This window comes from Brachyistius frenatus, unplaced genomic scaffold (genome assembly GCF_029030835.1).
Source record: "Brachyistius frenatus isolate BFR_SWC_R1_liver_20210118 unplaced genomic scaffold, ASM2903083v1 Contig_31, whole genome shotgun sequence".
Taxonomy (NCBI): domain Eukaryota; kingdom Metazoa; phylum Chordata; class Actinopteri; family Embiotocidae; genus Brachyistius; species Brachyistius frenatus.
Window position 1 is genome coordinate 2,917,501 of NW_027210630.1, and position 20,000 is coordinate 2,937,500.

The 20,000-nt window shown below is 41.8% G+C and overlaps 1 protein-coding gene across 2 annotated transcripts in view; it reads right to left on the minus strand.

Moving 5' to 3' along the window:
• Nucleotides 1–20,000, minus strand: part of slf1 (SMC5-SMC6 complex localization factor 1) — a 32,213-nt gene that overhangs the window by 12,153 nt on the left and 60 nt on the right. Inside the window, exons 1-17 of one of the 2 annotated variants that reach the window (XM_069699854.1) lie at nt 19,884–20,000; nt 19,419–19,530; nt 18,681–18,759; nt 18,257–18,482; nt 17,992–18,145; nt 17,637–17,762; nt 17,394–17,459; nt 16,739–16,885; nt 16,092–16,261; nt 15,735–15,869; nt 15,119–15,254; nt 14,816–14,984; nt 14,287–14,432; nt 13,633–13,742; nt 9,085–9,164; nt 3,488–3,580; nt 2,163–2,345 (exon numbers count right to left, since the gene is read on the minus strand). The exon at nt 19,884–20,000 is cut by the window's right edge and continues 60 nt beyond it. In XM_069699854.1, the coding sequence (XP_069555955.1) occupies nt 2,163–2,345; nt 3,488–3,580; nt 9,085–9,164; nt 13,633–13,742; nt 14,287–14,432; nt 14,816–14,984; nt 15,119–15,254; nt 15,735–15,869; nt 16,092–16,261; nt 16,739–16,885; nt 17,394–17,459; nt 17,637–17,762; nt 17,992–18,145; nt 18,257–18,482; nt 18,681–18,759; nt 19,419–19,529 (2,131 nt within the window). In that variant the 5' untranslated portion in view covers nt 19,530; nt 19,884–20,000. Of the gene's footprint in view, nt 1–2,162; nt 2,346–3,487; nt 3,581–9,084; nt 9,165–13,632; nt 13,743–14,286; nt 14,433–14,815; nt 14,985–15,100; nt 15,255–15,734; nt 15,870–16,091; nt 16,262–16,738; nt 16,886–17,393; nt 17,460–17,636; nt 17,763–17,991; nt 18,146–18,256; nt 18,483–18,680; nt 18,760–19,418; nt 19,531–19,883 lie in introns of both variants that reach the window. The other variant, XM_069699853.1, reaches the window with a different exon arrangement.

Genomic DNA, 20,000 nt, shown 5'->3' on the forward strand with positions numbered 1-20,000 from the left:
CCGCCATCAAGGTGTGAGGAAATAGCAGGCAGTCAGGAGAGAGCAGCTGAGAAAAAACAGTATAATGTACAAGCCTGCAGGAGGTTCACATTGAGACAATTCTCATTCCTGTTGTTCTGTTTGGTCCCTGCAAAAAGACCTGGCCTCGACAGTGAGCCAGACATCTCCAGCATACACTCTCACACACACACACACACACACACACACACACACACACACACACACACACACACACACACACACACACACACACACACACGCTCTCATTCTCTTCTAACTTTACAGATAGCTGCTTCATCTGACCTCTTTTAATTTGCTCTCCCTCCTGTTACTGAGGAAGGAAGGGAAAAAAAAAAAAAAGGGTGGGGGTGCTCTCTTGTTTCCTCTCCGGGACTAAACAATCCCAGTCTAATTTATTTTTTGAGGACAGAATATGTACATGTGTTAATGGGAAAGTAGAATCAAATTAACTATAATTAGTCAAACTGAGAAGTGAGCTGAGGCAGAGGTATGTTACATGAGAGACTTGTTCAACGCTGGCAAATAGAAGTCCTCCTCCCCAAAAACACGCACACACTTCCTCTGCCACCTGCTGCCACAACAGCCAGTGACACCACCCTCTCCTGAGCTCCCGACACCCGTCATGCTCACTTCAACCCTCCTGAGCTCAGACTGTATGTGGCACGCAAACATGCCGACGCACAAACTACCGCTGTTGTGACACATTTCCACAAAAAAAAAAAAACCTGCGTGCGAGTTTCGCAAGCGGCAGATCCTGACTCCTCTAATCTTGTCAAACAGACATTAACAGACATCTTATGAGGTGATGATGTAAACTGTTTGGACAGACACTGCAGAGCGGGATTGCCTGTGGATTATGAAGGCAAGCAGTGGGGGCAGAGAGAGAGAGAGAGAGATAGTATCGATGATCTAGAATTCATACAGTGAACAAGCAGACAACTGCCACAGCCTCTGGGGCCCACTGCCAATGCTGTTTGTTTTGGGTGGTCCATAATACTTTAGCCACTGTAGGTAAACATATATACCAGATCATACAGATTTGTCAAGTCTAGCATATTTGAAAACAAATTCTTGTTTGTCCTCATTAAAATACTCCCGCATAACTAAATTATACGCAAATGCAAACCTACAGGGTACACCAAGGCGACATTCTGACTTTTAGCCTTGTGTATGTATTAGGCCCCTCAAATCCCCTCAATCCTACATTTCCCATAATGCTAATTTAATAGCCCCCTTGGTTAGTGTCTCCAGACTTAAATATCTGGTGTCTTTCACTGAGTACCAAATGTTTTCTGTTATGAAACTGAAGTCTCTAAGCCATCATCAGGGTTACTTTTTCAAACTTTGTAAAGTTCACTACAGAGACAGAAGAAATACATACATACAGCCACTTTTAAAAGCTACTTGGCAACATACGAACAAACAGAAACTGAGGTATAAAATTGGTGAACTGGCCCTTTGAAAGGAGCTCCCATTAACAGGTCCTTTATTCTACCAGGAAGCTACCTAAGATAAACTGTGCCTTGCTATTAAGGTCGATAAGCTCTGCTACATTTGTTGGCTACATTCAATTGATAGTTCGTCTTGGCCAAAGCAGCAGTGACACGGTAGTAAATCTTTAGTTAAATGGCTAAGTCTACAGATTAGTTCTCTTGGTAGCTAAAGCACTGAGACCAATTCTGTGTGAGAGTTTCAACTTTAAAATGCTACTATAAAAATGTAAACTGCGCATAAAAAAAATATAAATCTGGTCCTATGCTGATTAGCAAATTCACATTAAAAGCATTGGCCTAATATAATAAATATGCATCGTAATATAGGAATTAATTTCCGTCTTAATCTTTTTATGGCTGTTGCCTATATTACACAGCCAGCCAACCAAAACATTAGCTTAATATTTTTTATTTTATTTACTTTTTCCTGCATAAAGGTACTAATGAGTCAGCCAGAATGGTGCATCCATCCATTGATTGTATAATCACATCTAAGCTATGACCAATATTCCCTGGTAAAATAATTGTATTCAACGTATTAAAGATAACATTCGCGTTATGAATGTTTAATGCTGTTCACTCAATCTTATAGTTCACGCTCTAGAGCACAAGTGCGAACGGGTGTGAGTACTGGGAAGTTTTACCCACCTGCATGTTCCAGAAGTATTTTGGCGATGTCCATGTGTCCGTTGAGCAGGGCATCGTGCAGCGGACTCACTCCACCCACCTGGTTAATGAGCGCAGGGGCGGGCTGGTGACCCAGCAGAGCTTTCACACAGTCAGCGCTGCCATGGTTGCACGCTTCATGCAGAGGTGTCCAGCCTGCATGGTCTACAGGGACAACAACCCCCCCCCACACACACACACACAAACAAGCACACAATATTTACTCAATAGGAAAGTTAAATACTGTGGTATCTTTGAATGGATAAGAAGGTTAAATATCAAGATCTCTTATATTTGAAGACTAACTATGCTGTTGGAAATATTAAAGTTTGAGTGTCATGATGAAAAGAGACTTGTTGAGGTGTGGAGTGGATAACCCACTCTGTTTGGGCAGGCTGGGGCTATTCAGAGGAACACAGTACAAAACGTAGGAGAAATTATACATGGCACCATACTTTGCAGTAAAGAAGAACCTAACATTTTTTTGTATCATTGTTTCATCTGCCTTTTCCAAACACAAAGATTGACTGATTAGAGATAATGAATGTGGTATTAATTAAAAATGTGTAGCTTGGTTTCACGAATAAGTTACAAACTATCATTTATGTACATGTCACACATAATTTTACCAAAAAAAGCCCAAAAAGCGTTTCCAAGATTAGTAACAACATTAAAATAGTTGCGCCGTCTTTTCATAGTTTACAGCGATATTTTGAAAATTAAAAGAGAGGATCAAAAAGTTTTTGTGAAGAAATGAGGAACTTCCAGAACATTGTAACAAAGATCTGTTTTTCGCTGCCAAGAAAGGACTCGGGGGGGGGGGGAAACGAAAATGTTCTTTACCGTTTCGCCCGTAGTTTCTATTTGATCACATTTTAGACATCAGCCCCCCACTGACATGAAAGTCAATTTAGGCAGCTATTAAAGGGCGATTACACAATTGGAGACACCTTTGAAAAAGCACATTTCCATAAAAGGAAGGCAAGTCATTATATTTGACCAAAAGGGACCAAAGGAAGTCACTCTGAAATATCAAATGTCATTCGATTCACTTAGCAAAGTGGTCGTAAATCTATAAACTGAAACTCCAAACCCATCCTGCTCTTTTTAGACACACCCTTTACATTTTAGCTAAAGGTTAACCTCAACGATGACGTGCACACACACACACTCCTATTTATTCTCGCCCGCTTTTTTTTTTCTCCATTGTTAATCGCTCTTCGAAACCCTAGAGCAAACAGTGGGAGTGAAGTGAGATGACGGTGAGACAGAGGTTACAGAAAAAAGGGAAACCGAGAAAGTCTTACCTTTAACGTTGACGTCTGTGCCAGGAAGCGTCAGGATCTGAAGCACCGTTTCCACTTGGTTCCTCTTGCAAGCTCTGTGGAGGAGGGTCTCTCCTTCGACCAGGACACACACACAACGGACAAACACACCCAAAAGAGAGAAGAGGCGGAAGAGAAGAGAGAAATCCAAGATCAGGGTGTGCCTGATGTCCTTCCCATTGTCCCCATCCATATGTGAACACACCAATAAAATACCAAAGAAATGTCCCCATACAGAAGAAAAAAACCCTGACCTAAAAAAAAGTACGACCCACCAATGAGGATGCGATTTAAGAAGAGTGATGAGAAAATGGGGGAGATCTTTCAAGGGAAAAAAAAAAAAAAAAACGGGAGGAAAAAAATTAAAGATGGAGAGTTCGGCTAATTCGCCTCGCTCTTTCCCTCTTTTATAGACACAGAGATTTTCCACTTACACCCCGTGCCCAACAAAGTTAATATCAGGGCAGTCGGCGAGTGAATGAATGTGCCGGTGAGAAAGTAGTCTCGCTTCCTGTCCGCTCATCCCTATATTGTTACTTAAGAAGAAGTTATGGTAGAAAGCCCACGCACAAAGCCTCGAAAAGGATTCTTCACAGATCCTGGGTTCAAAAGCTCCGCTGGGCATTGCCAGTGTCACCACGTGATATTTAATCAGCAAACTAACAGCGGACAGGAATGGGGAAAAAAAACCTCTCAAAAGATTCCATTTACATTTTTAAACACAATTTTATTCGCCCCTCTTCCCTTTTCTTCCCCTCATCTTTACTGCATCCCTCACTTTTTCTGATACAATATTAAATCAGGAATATATTAGTGGACCAGAGCCCCCTCTTTTCATGTATGGCTGAACTTCAGAGGGAAGTTAAAGGCCAAGCATGAGTGGCTCTGTGCTTGCCAGTATAATACAGCGCTGCAAAGCCTGTAATAAATGCTTTACTAGCTCTCCCCAGGACGCCACGCCCGTACAGGGGCACCACTCCAGAGCAAAGAGTGGGGCAAAAAAAAGGTGGAGGAGGAGGTGGGGGCAGACGGAGGGAGGAAACACAGGGGCAAGAAAGAAGAAGCATTGAAGGGGAGAGTAAAAAGGGCTTCCTGCATTTCAAAGCTTGTAGGCAAAATATTGAGAATGCCGGATCCTATTCATTCTGAAGAATCCCTTTCTTCCAAAAAGCGTCTTTGAGGATGCAGAAGATGCATTAAATGCCATCCACTGGTAGTTAAGAGGTTGAAGAGTGGAAGAAAAAAAAAACAGGGAAATGGGAAAAGTGGATCACTTCCTGAGAAAGTCAACCAAAATCGAACAAACAGAAGGAAGAATGAAATGCAAATATTCTTTCGATGCCGATTATATCCAATTCAGAAACGCATACAAACCAACTGTATATTATCATACTTGCTTTCCACAATTCCTTTATGAATGATGTCACAAAGCTCCTCCAGACAAACCTCGGCAAACTTCCGGCCCAAGGTTAGATGGTAGATATTTGATGGCACAGCTCAACACCAAACTATTAAACAGTATTTTATGTTGAACCATATAGTTTTATATAATAATTATAGTGATCATCTAAAATGTGTAAGGCTCACTACACTCCTGTAAAAGCGTACCTGAATAATGACGTTCAATAGCCAAACTAAAAAAAGCACTTTAAAAGCTAGCCTGGTATTACCAGACTGAAGTCAGTGCGATAATAGGTGGGATCAGACCACTCTCCATTTGGGATTGTTACCAGTCGTTGCCTCCTACTGGGTTAGTTTTGAAACTATGTGATCAGCCTTTAACCAATTGGCATTGACGTATGTTGCGACCGAAACTCATCGAGCTGTAAACAACCAAGGCCCTCTTCAAATGTGAGCAGGATGCAAAGCCATGTCGGTAACGTTTCAGGCATTGTTGGTGCTCCAGTTTCAATTCCTTGATATTTGCTAGCAATGCTACAGCTGTTCGCGTCGCTTCATCTAGCTCTACAACAACCTCCAATGTTTGACATACATTGTGAAAAAAACCTCGACTTCAGGGTCCTCACACTTAGCCACCATTACTGGTTATGATTAGTCTACATTTCAAAATGTCAGAGCAAACGTGATTGTGAACGGGGTTTCCAGACTAAAATCACAATGAAAACTGAAGCGGGGAGCAAGAGGTGAACACAACGCCCGTCTACGAAGAAGCAGTGAGGACACACAAACAAGATAATGAAGCAGGCAGGTGACTTTAATTTATTGCAAGTACTTTGTCAATGTTATTAAAAGGAAATGTCTTCAAATACTTCATAACCTGGAATAATGTGTCTTATACTTTAATGCTAAAGAAAAAATGACTGAAAACACACAAAGAAAACATGCCATCATCAGTCTTATCGGCAAACCTTTACAACTGTTGAGCAGAGGAAATAAGATACCTTTGAGATACATGCTAAATTACAGCTGGCCATGACTTTTGTAGTGACAGTGATCAAAAGTCTTTAATCTGTAAATATTTACTGCACTGTAAAAATCTGTTGTTTGTGGACCTGACACCAGAAAGTAGACATTCTGGTGCTTGTACAGTATCAGCATCACTAAGAGTAATGAGGTCAATCAATGAAGCAAACCAGACTCAAAATCAAAAACACCCAAACAGAGGGTGGAGCCCAGTCCAAGCTACAGTCCCTAATGAGTAAGCTGTACTGTGTGGCACGTCAAGTGTTCTACATGGACTGCGCTGCTATTACCGGGCGCTAAAACGCTGTGATTAAACACCCATTCCACTACACCCCATGTGTACACATCCTCGCAAATGCCAGGGCCAATCCACGCACTGTTAAATCACTTTAATGGCTCCAATTTGGACACAACGCCTCTATTATAGGGGTAATTGCATGCTCAGCATTTACAAGCACGGAAAGGATAAATCCGCCTGTCCTTTTCTATAAATCCCCCGTTTCACACTTTAATAGAAAAGTTAAATGTATGTGTTGGTCTTTATATCCCTCAGTCTGCTCGCTACACTCCTGTAAAGTGCTGCTTGGCCCGCTGATCCCTGGACCAAAAAGCTGCTGGAAGCCTGTAACAATGCTATTTGTCAGGAATGTGTTAGAAAGGTATTCTGTGCCAGTTATTGGATATATTTAAAACTATTTGAAGACTACTACTGTCGCTGGCTCTAAAAGCCATGGCAGCAAGATAATTCCCCTGAGTCAGGATTACTGCAGCTTTCACTGTGCCTCAAAAGAATTTACTGGCCTTAACGTGAGCTACCATCATTTAAAAATTCCACTGGTGAAGATTGTAGGATAACTCCATTTAATCAGTCAAAAACAACACTGGGCAGCAGCGGAGCCCCTTTCTGCCAACAGGAAGTAATAAGACAGACACAAAATAGTGAGAAAAGATCCAAATAAAAGCTTGAGCCTCTCTGGCTTGAATTGTACCTCATTTTGTATTGCTTTAGACAAACAGCATCAGCCAAATGAATAAAGGCTTTGTAAATACTATTATTGTAAGACAGTGCTTTGCTCCTATCTTTTTTTTTTTTTTTTTTTGTCTGCTCTGGTATGAAAACTTATTATTTCTTACCACACATCAATAAGTGGTTTGAAGTAGGGTGTGAGATTTCTGGGAGTTACTAAGGTCAACAAACTCTGTGGACTGATATGAACAGAAAAGGTCTACCAATGAAGAAAAGTGAAGTGTCAATCAATCACAATTCTGTAGGAAAATTTGTGTAATCAAGAAAAATAAGTTTGTGAAATACTGGGGAAAATGGATTGTATAGGTGACCCGAAGAGATGACTACTAAATCCATAATGGATTAACTGGCATGTATTTCCATAATTGTAACGTTTGAATGAATGCATGCCGAAGTATTATGTTTTGTAATTCTGTTTCTCTAGAAAAATAAAGTACAAAAAAAAAACAATCAAGCAAGATAAGAAATATAAACTGTGCAGCTGTACATGCTGTGTACAGCATGCTGTGTAGAGCCTTGGAAAGGTAACACAACTTTTATCTGGTGAGAATGTTTTGCCAACTACTGCTGATTAAACTTTCTATCTCCACTTTAAAGCCAACAACAGAGAAAAGTACTTCCAATACTGATAACAAGACAAAGGTTGCTGCACGGCAACTCGGCAAACTCCAGTCATTGTCTGAATAATTTTCAATATTCACTCAGCTCAAATGTATGTTTATGAAAGGTGTTTTAACTAGCTATGGGATATGGCAGTACATTAGCCACTGCACTTTTTAATATTCATTTGTCAATGGAGGATAAAAACTGTCCGTTACAGCTTTACATTCTCAGGAACAATGAACTTAGACTTTGAACTATGCTGCAAGAATGAATGTTGACTTGAAAAACATGTTGCTAAATGCAAATACATTTGAAACACTAAAGCTCAGCAGGTCTTGTTTGACAATCTACATAAAGTATGCGTGGGGGATAATTAAAATTGAAATCTCTGCTGAGCCTCCAGAAGCAAACTGCGGGACTGGAAAAAGAGAAGTTCATCCCAAATCCCTGAACCCCTCTCAGCTCCTGTGACAAAGCTACAGAGGTTCCAGAAGGCGAGACAGATGCTCCAAAGCAAAGATGTGCAGAATATAAGAAAGCGAGCTTACATATGTGGGTGAAAAGCCTGTAAGAGAAAGAGAGGAAGGGAGAGAATGGGATGAGAGGGCGAGAGGGGAGGATGCTGTGCCGATGGTTCATCAAAAATTAATGCCAACCGCATCGGTATAGAGATCACGTAGTGGAAAAACAACACATGCCAACAGCCTTGAGTCTCCTGCCTCAGCCCTCCCTCCCTCCCCTTTACCCTCCATCCCTCCTTTGCACCGGGCACAGGGCCTTTCTGATCAGGTGGAGGGGGGAGATATGAGCTCTGACACCTTCGAGAGTTCACACAGAGTGCCATGCCTCTAATTGCAGGAAGTTCTACCAGTGCAGCCGCTGTATATTCGCAGCGCTACCTTAATTGCTGCATTTAATATCCCTAAAATGGAGATCTGAGGTTCACTGTGCGCACTGATATGTGTTATTGTTTTGTGTGAGAAACCCATTATTTCTGTCCGTGCCATTTATTTATGTATCGGTTAGTTTGGTGGTTTTTCAAAGGTGAATAAGACATGAGGAAAAAGCAAAACAAAAACAAAAAGTGCAGCGTTGAATTTCAATGCGAATAGAACAAGTGGAAGAGGCGCGATACACAGGCGGTAATACGGCCTAAACTCCAACACAAACACACACGGCAGGGCTACTTATGCAGTCAAGTTGCTCTTACAGCTGACTCGATGGAAGCACGGTCCGATGCAAATCAATCACTCTCCCCATACATTATGTGCTCTTCATTAAACTGAAAGTGATGACAGGGCTATCATGTCCCTTTTTACTGATGACCTACTGTAGTGCATCAGTCCATTAAAAGTCTGCTCCTTGCAAAAGTGAAGCTATATTGTCAAGCAGAGGGGTGTGTGTATGTATGTGTGTGTGTGTGTGTGTGTGTGTGTGTGTGTGTGTGTGTGTGTGTGTGTGTGTGTGTGTGTGTGTGTGTGTGTGTGTGTGTGTGTGCGTGCGCGCGCGCATGTGTGCGCCATACCTGCTGCATTGACTCTGTTCAGGCCTCTGGGGATGTTCTCTTTCTCCTTGCTTGTTTCATTCACCAAAGAGTTCTGATTCCTGTGTGGATGTAAAGAATATGGTCCAAAGGTTTATGAGGACATACACACATCATTACTAATCCTTTCAAATTCAGTGATTACCCACAATTCCTGTACACGAGTCCAATGTTTCATGGACTGGCCATTTCAACATGACAACAGGGAGACCCAGCGGTACAGAAAGTGGAACCAGCCTCACTGTACTGTGAAAAGCGCCATTAGCAAATCAATCCCTCGTGGTGCGGTATCATTTTATATGAAATCTGACAATATCTGTCAAACCCCTACTGTGTTGGCCACACACATGCTTCACACACCCAATCCTCTATTCCTGTCTCCAAAGCACTTTTCCTCCCACTTAACACCTCAAACACAGAGACGAAGAATTCGATGCGAGCAAGCACATTAGGAGGAATAACTAGTGAAAGAAAGTGAAGCCTCTTCAAAGTAGTGGCGTGCTAATAGCTGTGGGCTGTCACTAGTCCTGTGTGTAGGTATGGAAGATCTGCCTGCATGAAGCCTGACAGGTGTCTTGCGTGTATACGTGTGTGCACGTGCGCATGCGTTGCATTGAAGTGGAGTGCCATCCGTATTACAGAGAAGAGGCTTGTTCCCTGGTAATTGGGTTGTTCAGAAGCCAGGAAGGAGCTCCCAGCAGTGAGGAGGAAACACACGTCCTGTCACGTTGCTTGTTATTAGCAAGGACAAGGCTGAGAAGAGATGAGACCAGCTCTGTGTGTATGTGTGCGTGTGAGAGAGAGAGAGAGAGAGAGAGACACTCCATAACAGTGTCTATGATGAGGGCGTACCGCTTCTCATCTCAAATCAAACCACTTCACCTGAGTGTCCCCTGTCCATATAGGCTGGCAGCAGTGGAGGTTGACAGTACTTGGCTTGTATACGCCCCGGTCTCTTCTTCCCTCATGGTCTACTTTCGGAGGCCAGCATGCTGTCAGTGGCCCAGCTATCAATTCTGGGCCTGGAGCGGTATGTGCCCTTGGAGGCCGACTCTGAAGAAACTTGTGAGCAATAATTCAAGAACTGCGTAACTGCATGTCTAGCGCTATAGTAAGAAAAAGGTAGACATGATATTTTCTACTTGATTTAACCATAGACCGTCCTTAAAAATGCACATAGTCTCCAGGAGTGAACAGTGAAGCCAATGCTGAAGTGCCTTAAAGTGCAGTACCACTGAGGGCTGCTAGGGGCTCCATCCAAAAAACCTCTGGCTCCAAAGACTCCAATTAAAACTTCTCTCATGAAATACAAAGTTAGAACACTTTTTTCACAAGTCATTATGGTGTCATTTGCCAATGAATTGGTGCCTTATGATCAGTTTTCTGGTGATCTGTCTAGATGTGGGCGGTATATGTGGGCGTGCATAATGTCCTCGGGTTCTCAGTCAGATCCACCATCCACCCCTCCCCTTCAAATATGGTCGCTTCTGACGACGGCCAAAACACCATACTTGAGGCTTCAAAACAGGCCTTAGCTAAAAAAACAAATACAAAAACTTTTTTCATTGTAAAAATAATGGTAAACCTTGTTGATATCTTTACAGGCTTTTTCTTAAACCTAGCTGATAAAGGCAGCTGCACCGTACACAGATGTGGTCAAAATAGATACATTATGATATAGTCCAGTGCTTTGAAAAGATAACAACAATACATTAATGCACAGAGCTTGATTAAACCAGCAGGAGAAAAGCCTCAGTTTAATTACAGCTTCCCTTCTGCTAACAGCACTCTGCAGCCAGCCGGCAAGTCAAACAGCCATCTAAACAATCGGTCAATCAGCCGGCCTGTCAGCTTGGTACAGCTTGGACATGTGCCCTGATGCCAGCCTGTCTGTTGGTGCAGAAGAAATACACTCACCATCTCTCATATATAACATATTTATCAGCTTCAAGTCACACAAAAACAGCTTAATGCTTTCTAACAGCCAGAAATGAAAGATAAAAAGGGTCACGAGGTTCCTGTCAACCTTTACGACCTGCCACGGCTCTTTTAAAAAAATCCCACACCAAACATCTTGCCAGGATTTCATTCTGGGCTTTTAGTTTGAAAAGGCACTGAATAACTGAAACCATTTAACACCAATACTTCTTGACTGAAACCATGACCACATTTGTGCTACTTAAAGTCAAGACTTTTGAATGTGTTGTTTTCATGTCTTTTATCTCCTAAAGGACGATGACTTACAGACAACTATTCGAACAACAAATAGTTTATTTCTTACATATTTAAATTATTTTACTGAGTCATCGCAGCTTTCTCAACATAGAGGGTTTTGTATTGAAAATGCTTAGAGACTGAAGGGGGTGTCAGACTCATAAATGCCTCAACATAAGAAGTGTTAATTGATTAAGAGTGTCAAGATCACTGGAATTATGTATAATATCATGAATTTAACCATGAAAATGAGGAAACAAGATTTCCTTTTTGGTTTCTGTTCTCAATTTATTTCTCTCTCTCTCTCTCTCTCTCTCTCTCTCTCTCTCTCTCTCTCTCTCTCTCTCTCTCTCTCTCTCTCTCTCTCTCTCTCTCTCTCTCTCTCTCTCTCTCTCTCTCTCTCTCTCTCTCTCTCTCTCTCTCTCTCTCTCTCTCTCTCTCTCTCTCTCTCTCTCTCTCTCTCTCTCTCTCTCTCTCCCCCCCCCTCTCTCTCTCTCTTTCTCTCTCTCTCTCTCTCTCTCTCTCTCTCTCTCTCTCTCTCTCTCTCTCTCTCTCTCTCTCTCTCTCTCTCTCTCTCTCTCTCTCTCTCTCTCTCTCTCTCTCTCTCTCTCTCTCTCTCTCTCTCTCTCTCTCTCTCTCTCTCTCTCTCTCTCTCTCTCTCACAGGCTTTGTCATTTTGATTTCATTCTTTCTTTTAGGGTCAAATGATTCTTTACACGCCCTTTGGCATTTCTTTATCTCATCCGCACAGATTGCGTTCCTTGTTTTATTCAGCTCTTCTCATGTCAAAACAATCTAAACCCTTAAAACTGTGTGTGTGGGGGGGGGGGGGAAGTAGAAAGGGAGTAGTGATGGAGGGAAAAGGGGATGTGATCAGTGCATGAACCAGTAGCCTTCACATGAACCTACTCCCTGGTGACTCCTGCCCTTTTTTTAGGCCAACTACCTGCTGGTGGAACAGCAGATGTCTGATATGGGGGGTATGGGGAGTGAGAGAGTGTGTGTGTGTGTGTGAGTGAGTGAGTGAGTGAGTGAGTGAGTGTGTGTGTGTGTGTGTGTGTGTGTGTGTGTGTGTGTGTGTGTGTGTGTGTGTGTGTGTGTGTGTGTGTGTGTGTGTGTGTGTGTGTGTGTGTGTGATTACATTGAGAGAGGGATTTAGTATGCGAGGGCAGATCAAGCGAGGTGGCTGAGGTGGTCGTAAGGGAAGACACAAAGGCCTGATGGGAGATCTTAGTCTATCTTTTGGCGCGCTGTCCAAACCAGACTCAGTAGTGTGTGTGTGTGTGAGAGGAGGGGTTTAACCTCCCCGTGCACCCCTCCTGTCAGCCAGCACACACTGATAGGATCAGACCTAGGCATGACCCATCACATGCCAACTCCTCACGCTTCGTCTGACCTCCATTTGTCTGTCTCCAGCTTTCCTCTCAGTCCCTCCATTCATGCATCTCGGCTCCTCACCTCCACACACTCCTCCTCTCTCCAGGTGTTCCTTTGTTTCTTTTCACTCACATTTCCCATAGGATCTGTACATTCTCACCCGTTTTGCCTCATACTGTGCTGTCTACCTCTAAATATGTGGGTGGAAACTTGACAATGGAGGTTCAGTAGACTGCCAGTTGAATGGTTCTGTTACTTTAGACACACACTAGTCAGCAAAGATGGCACAAGAATAACCGAAAGACTGATACAACTAATTTAACAGGGTCGCAGAGTTTTTTTTATGTAGCTTCAGTGAAATCTGACCAGCACAAGAACTTGTGATAATTGTTGAACCCCCCTAAAAATTTGTTGTGCACACTGTGCAGCAAAAAAACACATTAATTGGATGTGATGCAGTGTTAAAACAGGATTAGACAACTGGACATGGATGTAAACTCAAGGGGCTTCCCGCCATTTTTAATTTAATCCAAAAAAAAATTCCAGCCAACTAAAATGTTAACTATATAACAAAGGACCTGCAGTACACTACACACACACACACACACACACACACACACACACACACACACACACACACACACACACACACACACACACACACACACACACACACACACACACACACTGCCATTTGTAATCCCCAGGCCTATCTGTAGACATGAGTGCAAGACAGTGAAATGAGAAAGCACTTGCAGGGTCACACATATGTTGAATATGGTTTAAATGTAGTGGAGTCTGAGACCAACTTACTGACCTTTGTGCTGCCTCCACCTCTGCATGTACAATATGTCCTTGTATGTTTTGCTACAGGCTCTTGTGAGAATGTGCAATGGAGACTAACAGCACTATATAGACAGACAGCTGTGTGTAACTGACCTGCAGCTGTTCCCCTGACTGGTGCAGCTGTGAGAGGTGTGTCCAGTCCTGAGGCGAGTACCACTGGGACTCTGAGCTAAACTTCCCAGAGCAGGCAGGTAGGAGAGCACCTGTCAGAAGTCACACAGACATACACAAGGTTAGACAGTGCCTTTACACTGCAAGTGCGTGTCTGTGTGTGTCCTTGGGGAATTGAGGGGTCACAAAGACACTGATGGCTGAGTGTGAAAGCCAGATGTTCTACTGCAACATAATATAATGGTTCGACCACATTAGCAATCTCTCTGCACTGCACAGAACTGTAATATAATGTTTTCCAGTTTTCAACCTGCCATATTAACTAATGCAGAACATCTGCACATTATGCATTTTTACCACAACAAATGGCACAGTGGGAAAAGGAAACAAAACAATTAGAACCAGTGTATTAATTAGAAGTATTTTAAATCAGTGATGGAGTTAGTGTATTTAATTATTTTATATTTTTCTGTGTATTTACAAGCATTTTGTGCTTTGGTTAAAAATAAAGCAGGACTATTGTGGATAAACACGTCGTAGTAAAGTAAGTGCATGGATCAAAACATGACAAAGCCTGTCAATGGGAAGATGATAATGGAATAAAGGATGAAAATGATGAACAAGAAAAAAACACACCATTTTCTTGAAAGATAGAGGTTCATCTGCCACAATGAATCCATTTCTGCTGCACAGATTCCTGAATATGGCATCAGCCACTATCAACTTGAGCCTGGTAGAATGAACCCTGGCAACCAGCTCTGCCAAAACGATTGGAGATACATCTGCAGGAGAAAAGAAAGAGGGAATATGTAAGATAACATCCTGTCATAAGGGATTTTTTTAAATATGTAAAGATCAAAAAGACAAAAACTGCTTTGAGTGCTGCCCAAGTGCATGGTTACAAATTAATATAGTGTCATATTAATATTGTCATTAAATTACTTAAAGCAGTCTATTCAGCTGGCTGCTGCTGAAGAGTTTTTACTTCTCATGTCTCATGTCTTTTAACAAGAAACACACACTCACACACAAAATTCCAAAAGGTTCAGCTCTGAACCCAAGGACAACATTTCCATAACCACAGCAGAACTTTCAGGGAAACTAAAAACAGACAATGTCCTTGATATTCTTCCTGTTCTGCACTTTTTCAGTTTTTATTCCATACCCTGGCTAATAACAGCAAGGTGCTCTGATAGGTCTTTCAGGCCTTTTTCCACCAGGATCGGGTTCAGTTTAAAGTGCTGTTGACACCAGAACTCCACCAACACAGACAGGAGGTCGAGCAGGGTGTCGGCCAAATGAAGCTTCTGCTTCTCATTGCTCTCAGCGTAGTCCTGCAATGAAGACAAATAAATCTGACTCAGCTGGCTGTGATGGATCGCAATAAACCCAATTTTGTTGGGTGATTTGAATGTGACACAAGAACCAATTACAAAAGCAAAGTATTTACCACCATGGCAGCCTGTACCAAGAGCTGAGCTAGTTGTTTCACAGCATGGGACAACAGGGTGGAGCGCTCCCACACAGTCCAGAAGGTTCCATACAGCAAATAGCCTGATGACGATGCTGGAGAGACTCCTCTTGCCTCGAGCAGCACAAAATCACTGAGGCAGAGAAAGGCAGGGGTATATAAAGGCAAGATAGACCATCTAATGTAACATATAAAATTAAGTATTGCAAAAAGGAAAGCAATGGCATAATCATTTAATGAAATATGGGTCTAAATATACATAATTAATTTCAGCATTACAAAATGTTTGACTTGATAGATAAATACAGAAAATGGAAAACTGGAAAGAAAATATATTGTGCATATAGTTTCATTAAAGTCTTATTGTATATATGTGAGCCACTTCCTTGTTGTAAATTAAAATGAACATTTACCACCTAAAGCTAAAATACAATAATTTGTTGAGCGTGTCTGGAATGGGTAAGTTGTATCTGTGGGAAAATCCCTGCACACTTCCGTCCTTGCAAGACAGATTATGAGTTGTGTTGATGAACAGAATAGAAAAAAAACTACAAGTTAAAAAAAAAAAAAAAGTTACTGTCCCATCTCCTGCTGAGTTTTTTCAGGTTGTTACCTGGCGGTCACAGAGTGGAGTTCCCCCTGGAAGAGCTTCAGGAAAAGTGCCAGAATGTCTTGATGGAAATGTAACAGTGTTGGCAGGGCGGGTCCAGGAAGTGGGTGACATGTGGCCTCACTGGACAGGCAGTACCTGGAGTATCACACATGAGATTAGATATGAGAAAACAATTTTTAATATGAATACAATTTGTATTGCTACAACAGGCACTGCTACAGTGCCTGTTGATTGCACAACGTGAGATATCACATGGCTACTTTCACCTAAAAAGTTTAGTTATTGCTCTCCTAACATCTAAGCAATTAAGACTATAACATTTTTAGCCCAAAATAAATCACGTGACATCAAGTTTACCTGATGGCTGTCTCTAGAAATGGCCACAAACCATTCTTACACTGAGGACACTGCAACACTTGAGTGAAATATTTTTTCACTGTGCTGGGACGGAACCATGGAGGGTTGGTGACGAGCAGCCGATCCATGACCTGCCGGAACTTTGTCAGGAAGACAGATGTGGCGTTACCCTGTGACACAATAAACACACAACAGTTGAGGTTCGATTGGTTTGGATATTTCAATGTCCAATGAGACTGTCAAATTACAGCAGACCTGCAACAATTAGGTAATTAATTAACTTATTGATCCCGGAAGATCAATCGGCAGCAATGATTTTGTAAACTTATATTTTGGGGTTTTGGACTTTTGGTTGTATAAAACTTGACATTTGATTATGTTACCAGGGACATGTTGGGATGAATGTGTGGACATTTCAAAGAGAAAATAAATAACAAATAATGTAATTGACAGATGAATCATGAACTAAAATAGCCATTCATTGCAGCTCTAAATTAATCCAGCGACACTGAACCACTGAACAAAATGCCTCTGAAAGCAGGCGATCAAATTTCTAAAATGTTGTGGAACAAGTTAATACTTTGTACAGCCTGAGGCTCGTGCAGCAGCAGGTGGGAACTTCTGCAACCTAGTAATTATGGTCCTACCTGCTGTGCGTATTCTAAGAGGGATGTCAGGTATGGCGCTGGTGGCAGCAGGCCTGGGAACACAGCGCTTCCGATTGAGTCCAAGGCTTCGGTGAGGAGACCGCACTCTATCATAATACCAACACTGCTGAAGTCTGCTTCTGTTGCCTGGAGGAATAAGAGAACAATGAGAAAATGGAAGAGGTGTAAAAGGAGGAAGAAACATGGCACTCAAAGAGACGGATGGCAGAGAGAGGAGAAAAAAAAGTGAGGGCAGAAGGCTAATGGAAATAAGAACTGAATGGGCATCAAAAGTTTCTGGGGGTCATTTCTGACTATCGCTTATTGGCAAATAGCATATGGACTCTGAAAGTACAGAATGGAAATACATGAGCAATTCTAATAGCAATCTGACGGATATCCACTTGGGTAAGGTATGGACAGGACAGTGGAGAGTATTGTTAATAGGCCTGCCAATCAAAACTCTCAGATCAGCTGACAGTGGTGGTTAAATCGGTGACCTGCGTATGATGCGCCCTTGCTCTACTTGTCACTTCCCATTGAAATGTATGACATAAAGGAAATTGAATACCTGATCCTCTTGATGAAACACATAGTTATCTTATGGCTGTATAGCCGTGATCAGGGGTGGGGGTAGATATGCATGCACATCTACCTGTGATTGGGGATGATAGAGGTCACGGTAACCCAGAAATTCAAGGAAGCGCAGTCTCGGCCGGCCCTATAGGAAAATATCCCATTAACAATGTCAAATACATCTAAGACAGCCAAAAAAGGTCATTTACGTGAACAGAATGTAGACAGAATAAAAGTTCATTAAATGTTCTCTCTGAAAACTTTGCTTCAATGAGGCTTGGCAACGTGCTTTCACACACAAAAAAGAAATACACATACACACCTCCATTTTGATGACATAGTTCTTGAGCTCTATCTCCAAACTAGAGAAGTCAACATTAACGAAACTGGATTTGGTGTCTGCTGGATCATCATCTGCTGTGTTGAATTTTATATCCACATGATTGCTCTGCCAAACAGAAAAACAGACTGGTGGATAGTTTCAAACTTTTAAACAACATTTCCAAGCCAATATCCCTACTTTTAAAAATGTTTAACTGTTACAGTAATAGGTTTGAGCAACCACTCAGAAGCAAAATAAAAGCCTTTAAGACATGGCTACTGATTGCACATACTGTATAACTGAAGATCATAGATATGATATTAAAATCAAATTTACATAAATTATTCGGTCTTACCCCAAAGAGGTGCTGGACTATGTGGCTCACAGGGTAGCAAGGAGTACTTTTGGATTTTGAATTCTTTGGAAAGGGTTTAGCCATGATGTGAGTAATGAAGGCATCAGAGGGGAGAGGGCAGTGGTACACTTCGGCCCTGCCTGCTTTCAGCAGCCTTTGAAAGATTAAATATCAATATATTTATTATTATACCATGCAACTTTTATTCATACATGGATGTATTGTTGTGACTCACAACGAATCTATTTTTTGAGTGGCACCTCACCGTTTAAACATGTCTCTGCGGGTGGGCTCTTGCACCATGAGGAGTACTCTCCAGCCCTGGAAGGCCCCTGTCAGTCTCCCACTGGCCACCTTCTCCCTCCACTGCCTGACCGGGTGGAGGGCAGCCGTGGAACTTGTGGAAAAGGCCACCTCATATGGTCCCTCTGCAAGCCAGGACCCATTCCTGACACTGTCCAACACGTAGTCAGGAGTCACAACCCACTTTCCTGGCAGAAGAGAAGCAGCAACAGAGTATAAAATCCAAGGAAAAGGAGTGCACCGATGTTGTGATAATCATGTGACTTTGAAAAGGAAAATAAAACTGCAGTCAAGTTTTGGATTTAGCACAGTTAAATAAATCATGTAAATATATTACTTATTTTTTAAACATCCTGTTGTGTTTTCAAATAACATCCATGACTGACCTGCAGCACAGGCTGCTAGAAACTTCTCACTGGACAAAACCTGAGGGATGATGAGATGGGTGCTGGCGTGCTGATATACCTGGAAGATAAAAATTGCATCATTTTATCGAACATGTGGATATTTTATATGTAATAATCACAAGATATTATTGTATGTGGGCCTTGGAAATTATACAAATGTTGCAATTAAAGTAAAATTGACTCACATTCAATGCACTCTGTCCCACTGCCATGTGTTATATCAGGCAAAAACTAAACTGACCAAACTTTTTATTGATATCTATATTCATTATGAGGAAAGAGAAGTTGAAAGTCTCATGTTTAACACTAGATCCAGGACCCTTAGCAGGATATATATGACAACAAACCCAGGGCTCCATGGAGCCCACAAAACTAATGACTGTGCAGTTAACCAATCAACAAAACATTTAATGGAATCACTTCTAATAGGTGATGGAAGATTTTAGTCATTCATCAAGTAAATGTTCAAACATTTCATGGATCTTCAAAATAAAAGGAGAAGTTTTTATTTTATTTTTTTAATTTGGGTTTCTAGGTTGCCGGTGCCACTAGTAACCAACTTTAAGACATTACTATGAGCTCATAGACTGAAAAAAATATTATATACATCTAAAGAAAAGAAAATTAGTTATAAACTACGTTTGACTAAATATACAATAGACTTGGTTGATGTGCAACTGCCATTTCCACTAAATGTCTTGAGGGATCTCCACTCACTGAGCCACCAATGTATTTCCCACCCAGCCGTTGGATTCCCTGCACCAAAACTCTCTTCTTATCACGGGATTTGATCCCAGAGATCTGGAAAACTTGTGTGAAGCTCTCCATCCTGAGGAGGAGATTGAAGAAGAGACAAAATAAAGGCTGAAGTCAAAAGATGCAAATTATAAGTGGGTCAAACGTTCATTGGAGAAAATGATTCTGTGATTCTTGTGTGAGTGCACGACTTGGATTGAACAATCTGGCTGTCATGACACTTTATATCCGGGTTTTTCATTTGACTGAGACTTGAGACTTTGAGAATAAATTGCGTTCAAACCAAAAGGGGTCTACCACAACTTCCTGTTGTATGACTTGCTTTAAATAAATCTTGCATCTCGACAGTCTTAGAGCTGCTTCTTTTTCACTGATCAGCCTTTTTGATTGCCAACTGTCTTAAATCACTGCTGACGAGTCAAGTACCTTTCTCATAGCACTGATGATGACTCCCGTCCGGTCGCGCCAAAACTCTAACGCTGACACAGTCATCCAATACGTGAGCAGTGTTTAGACAAGTTTGTGAATACTTCTTCCAAAAAT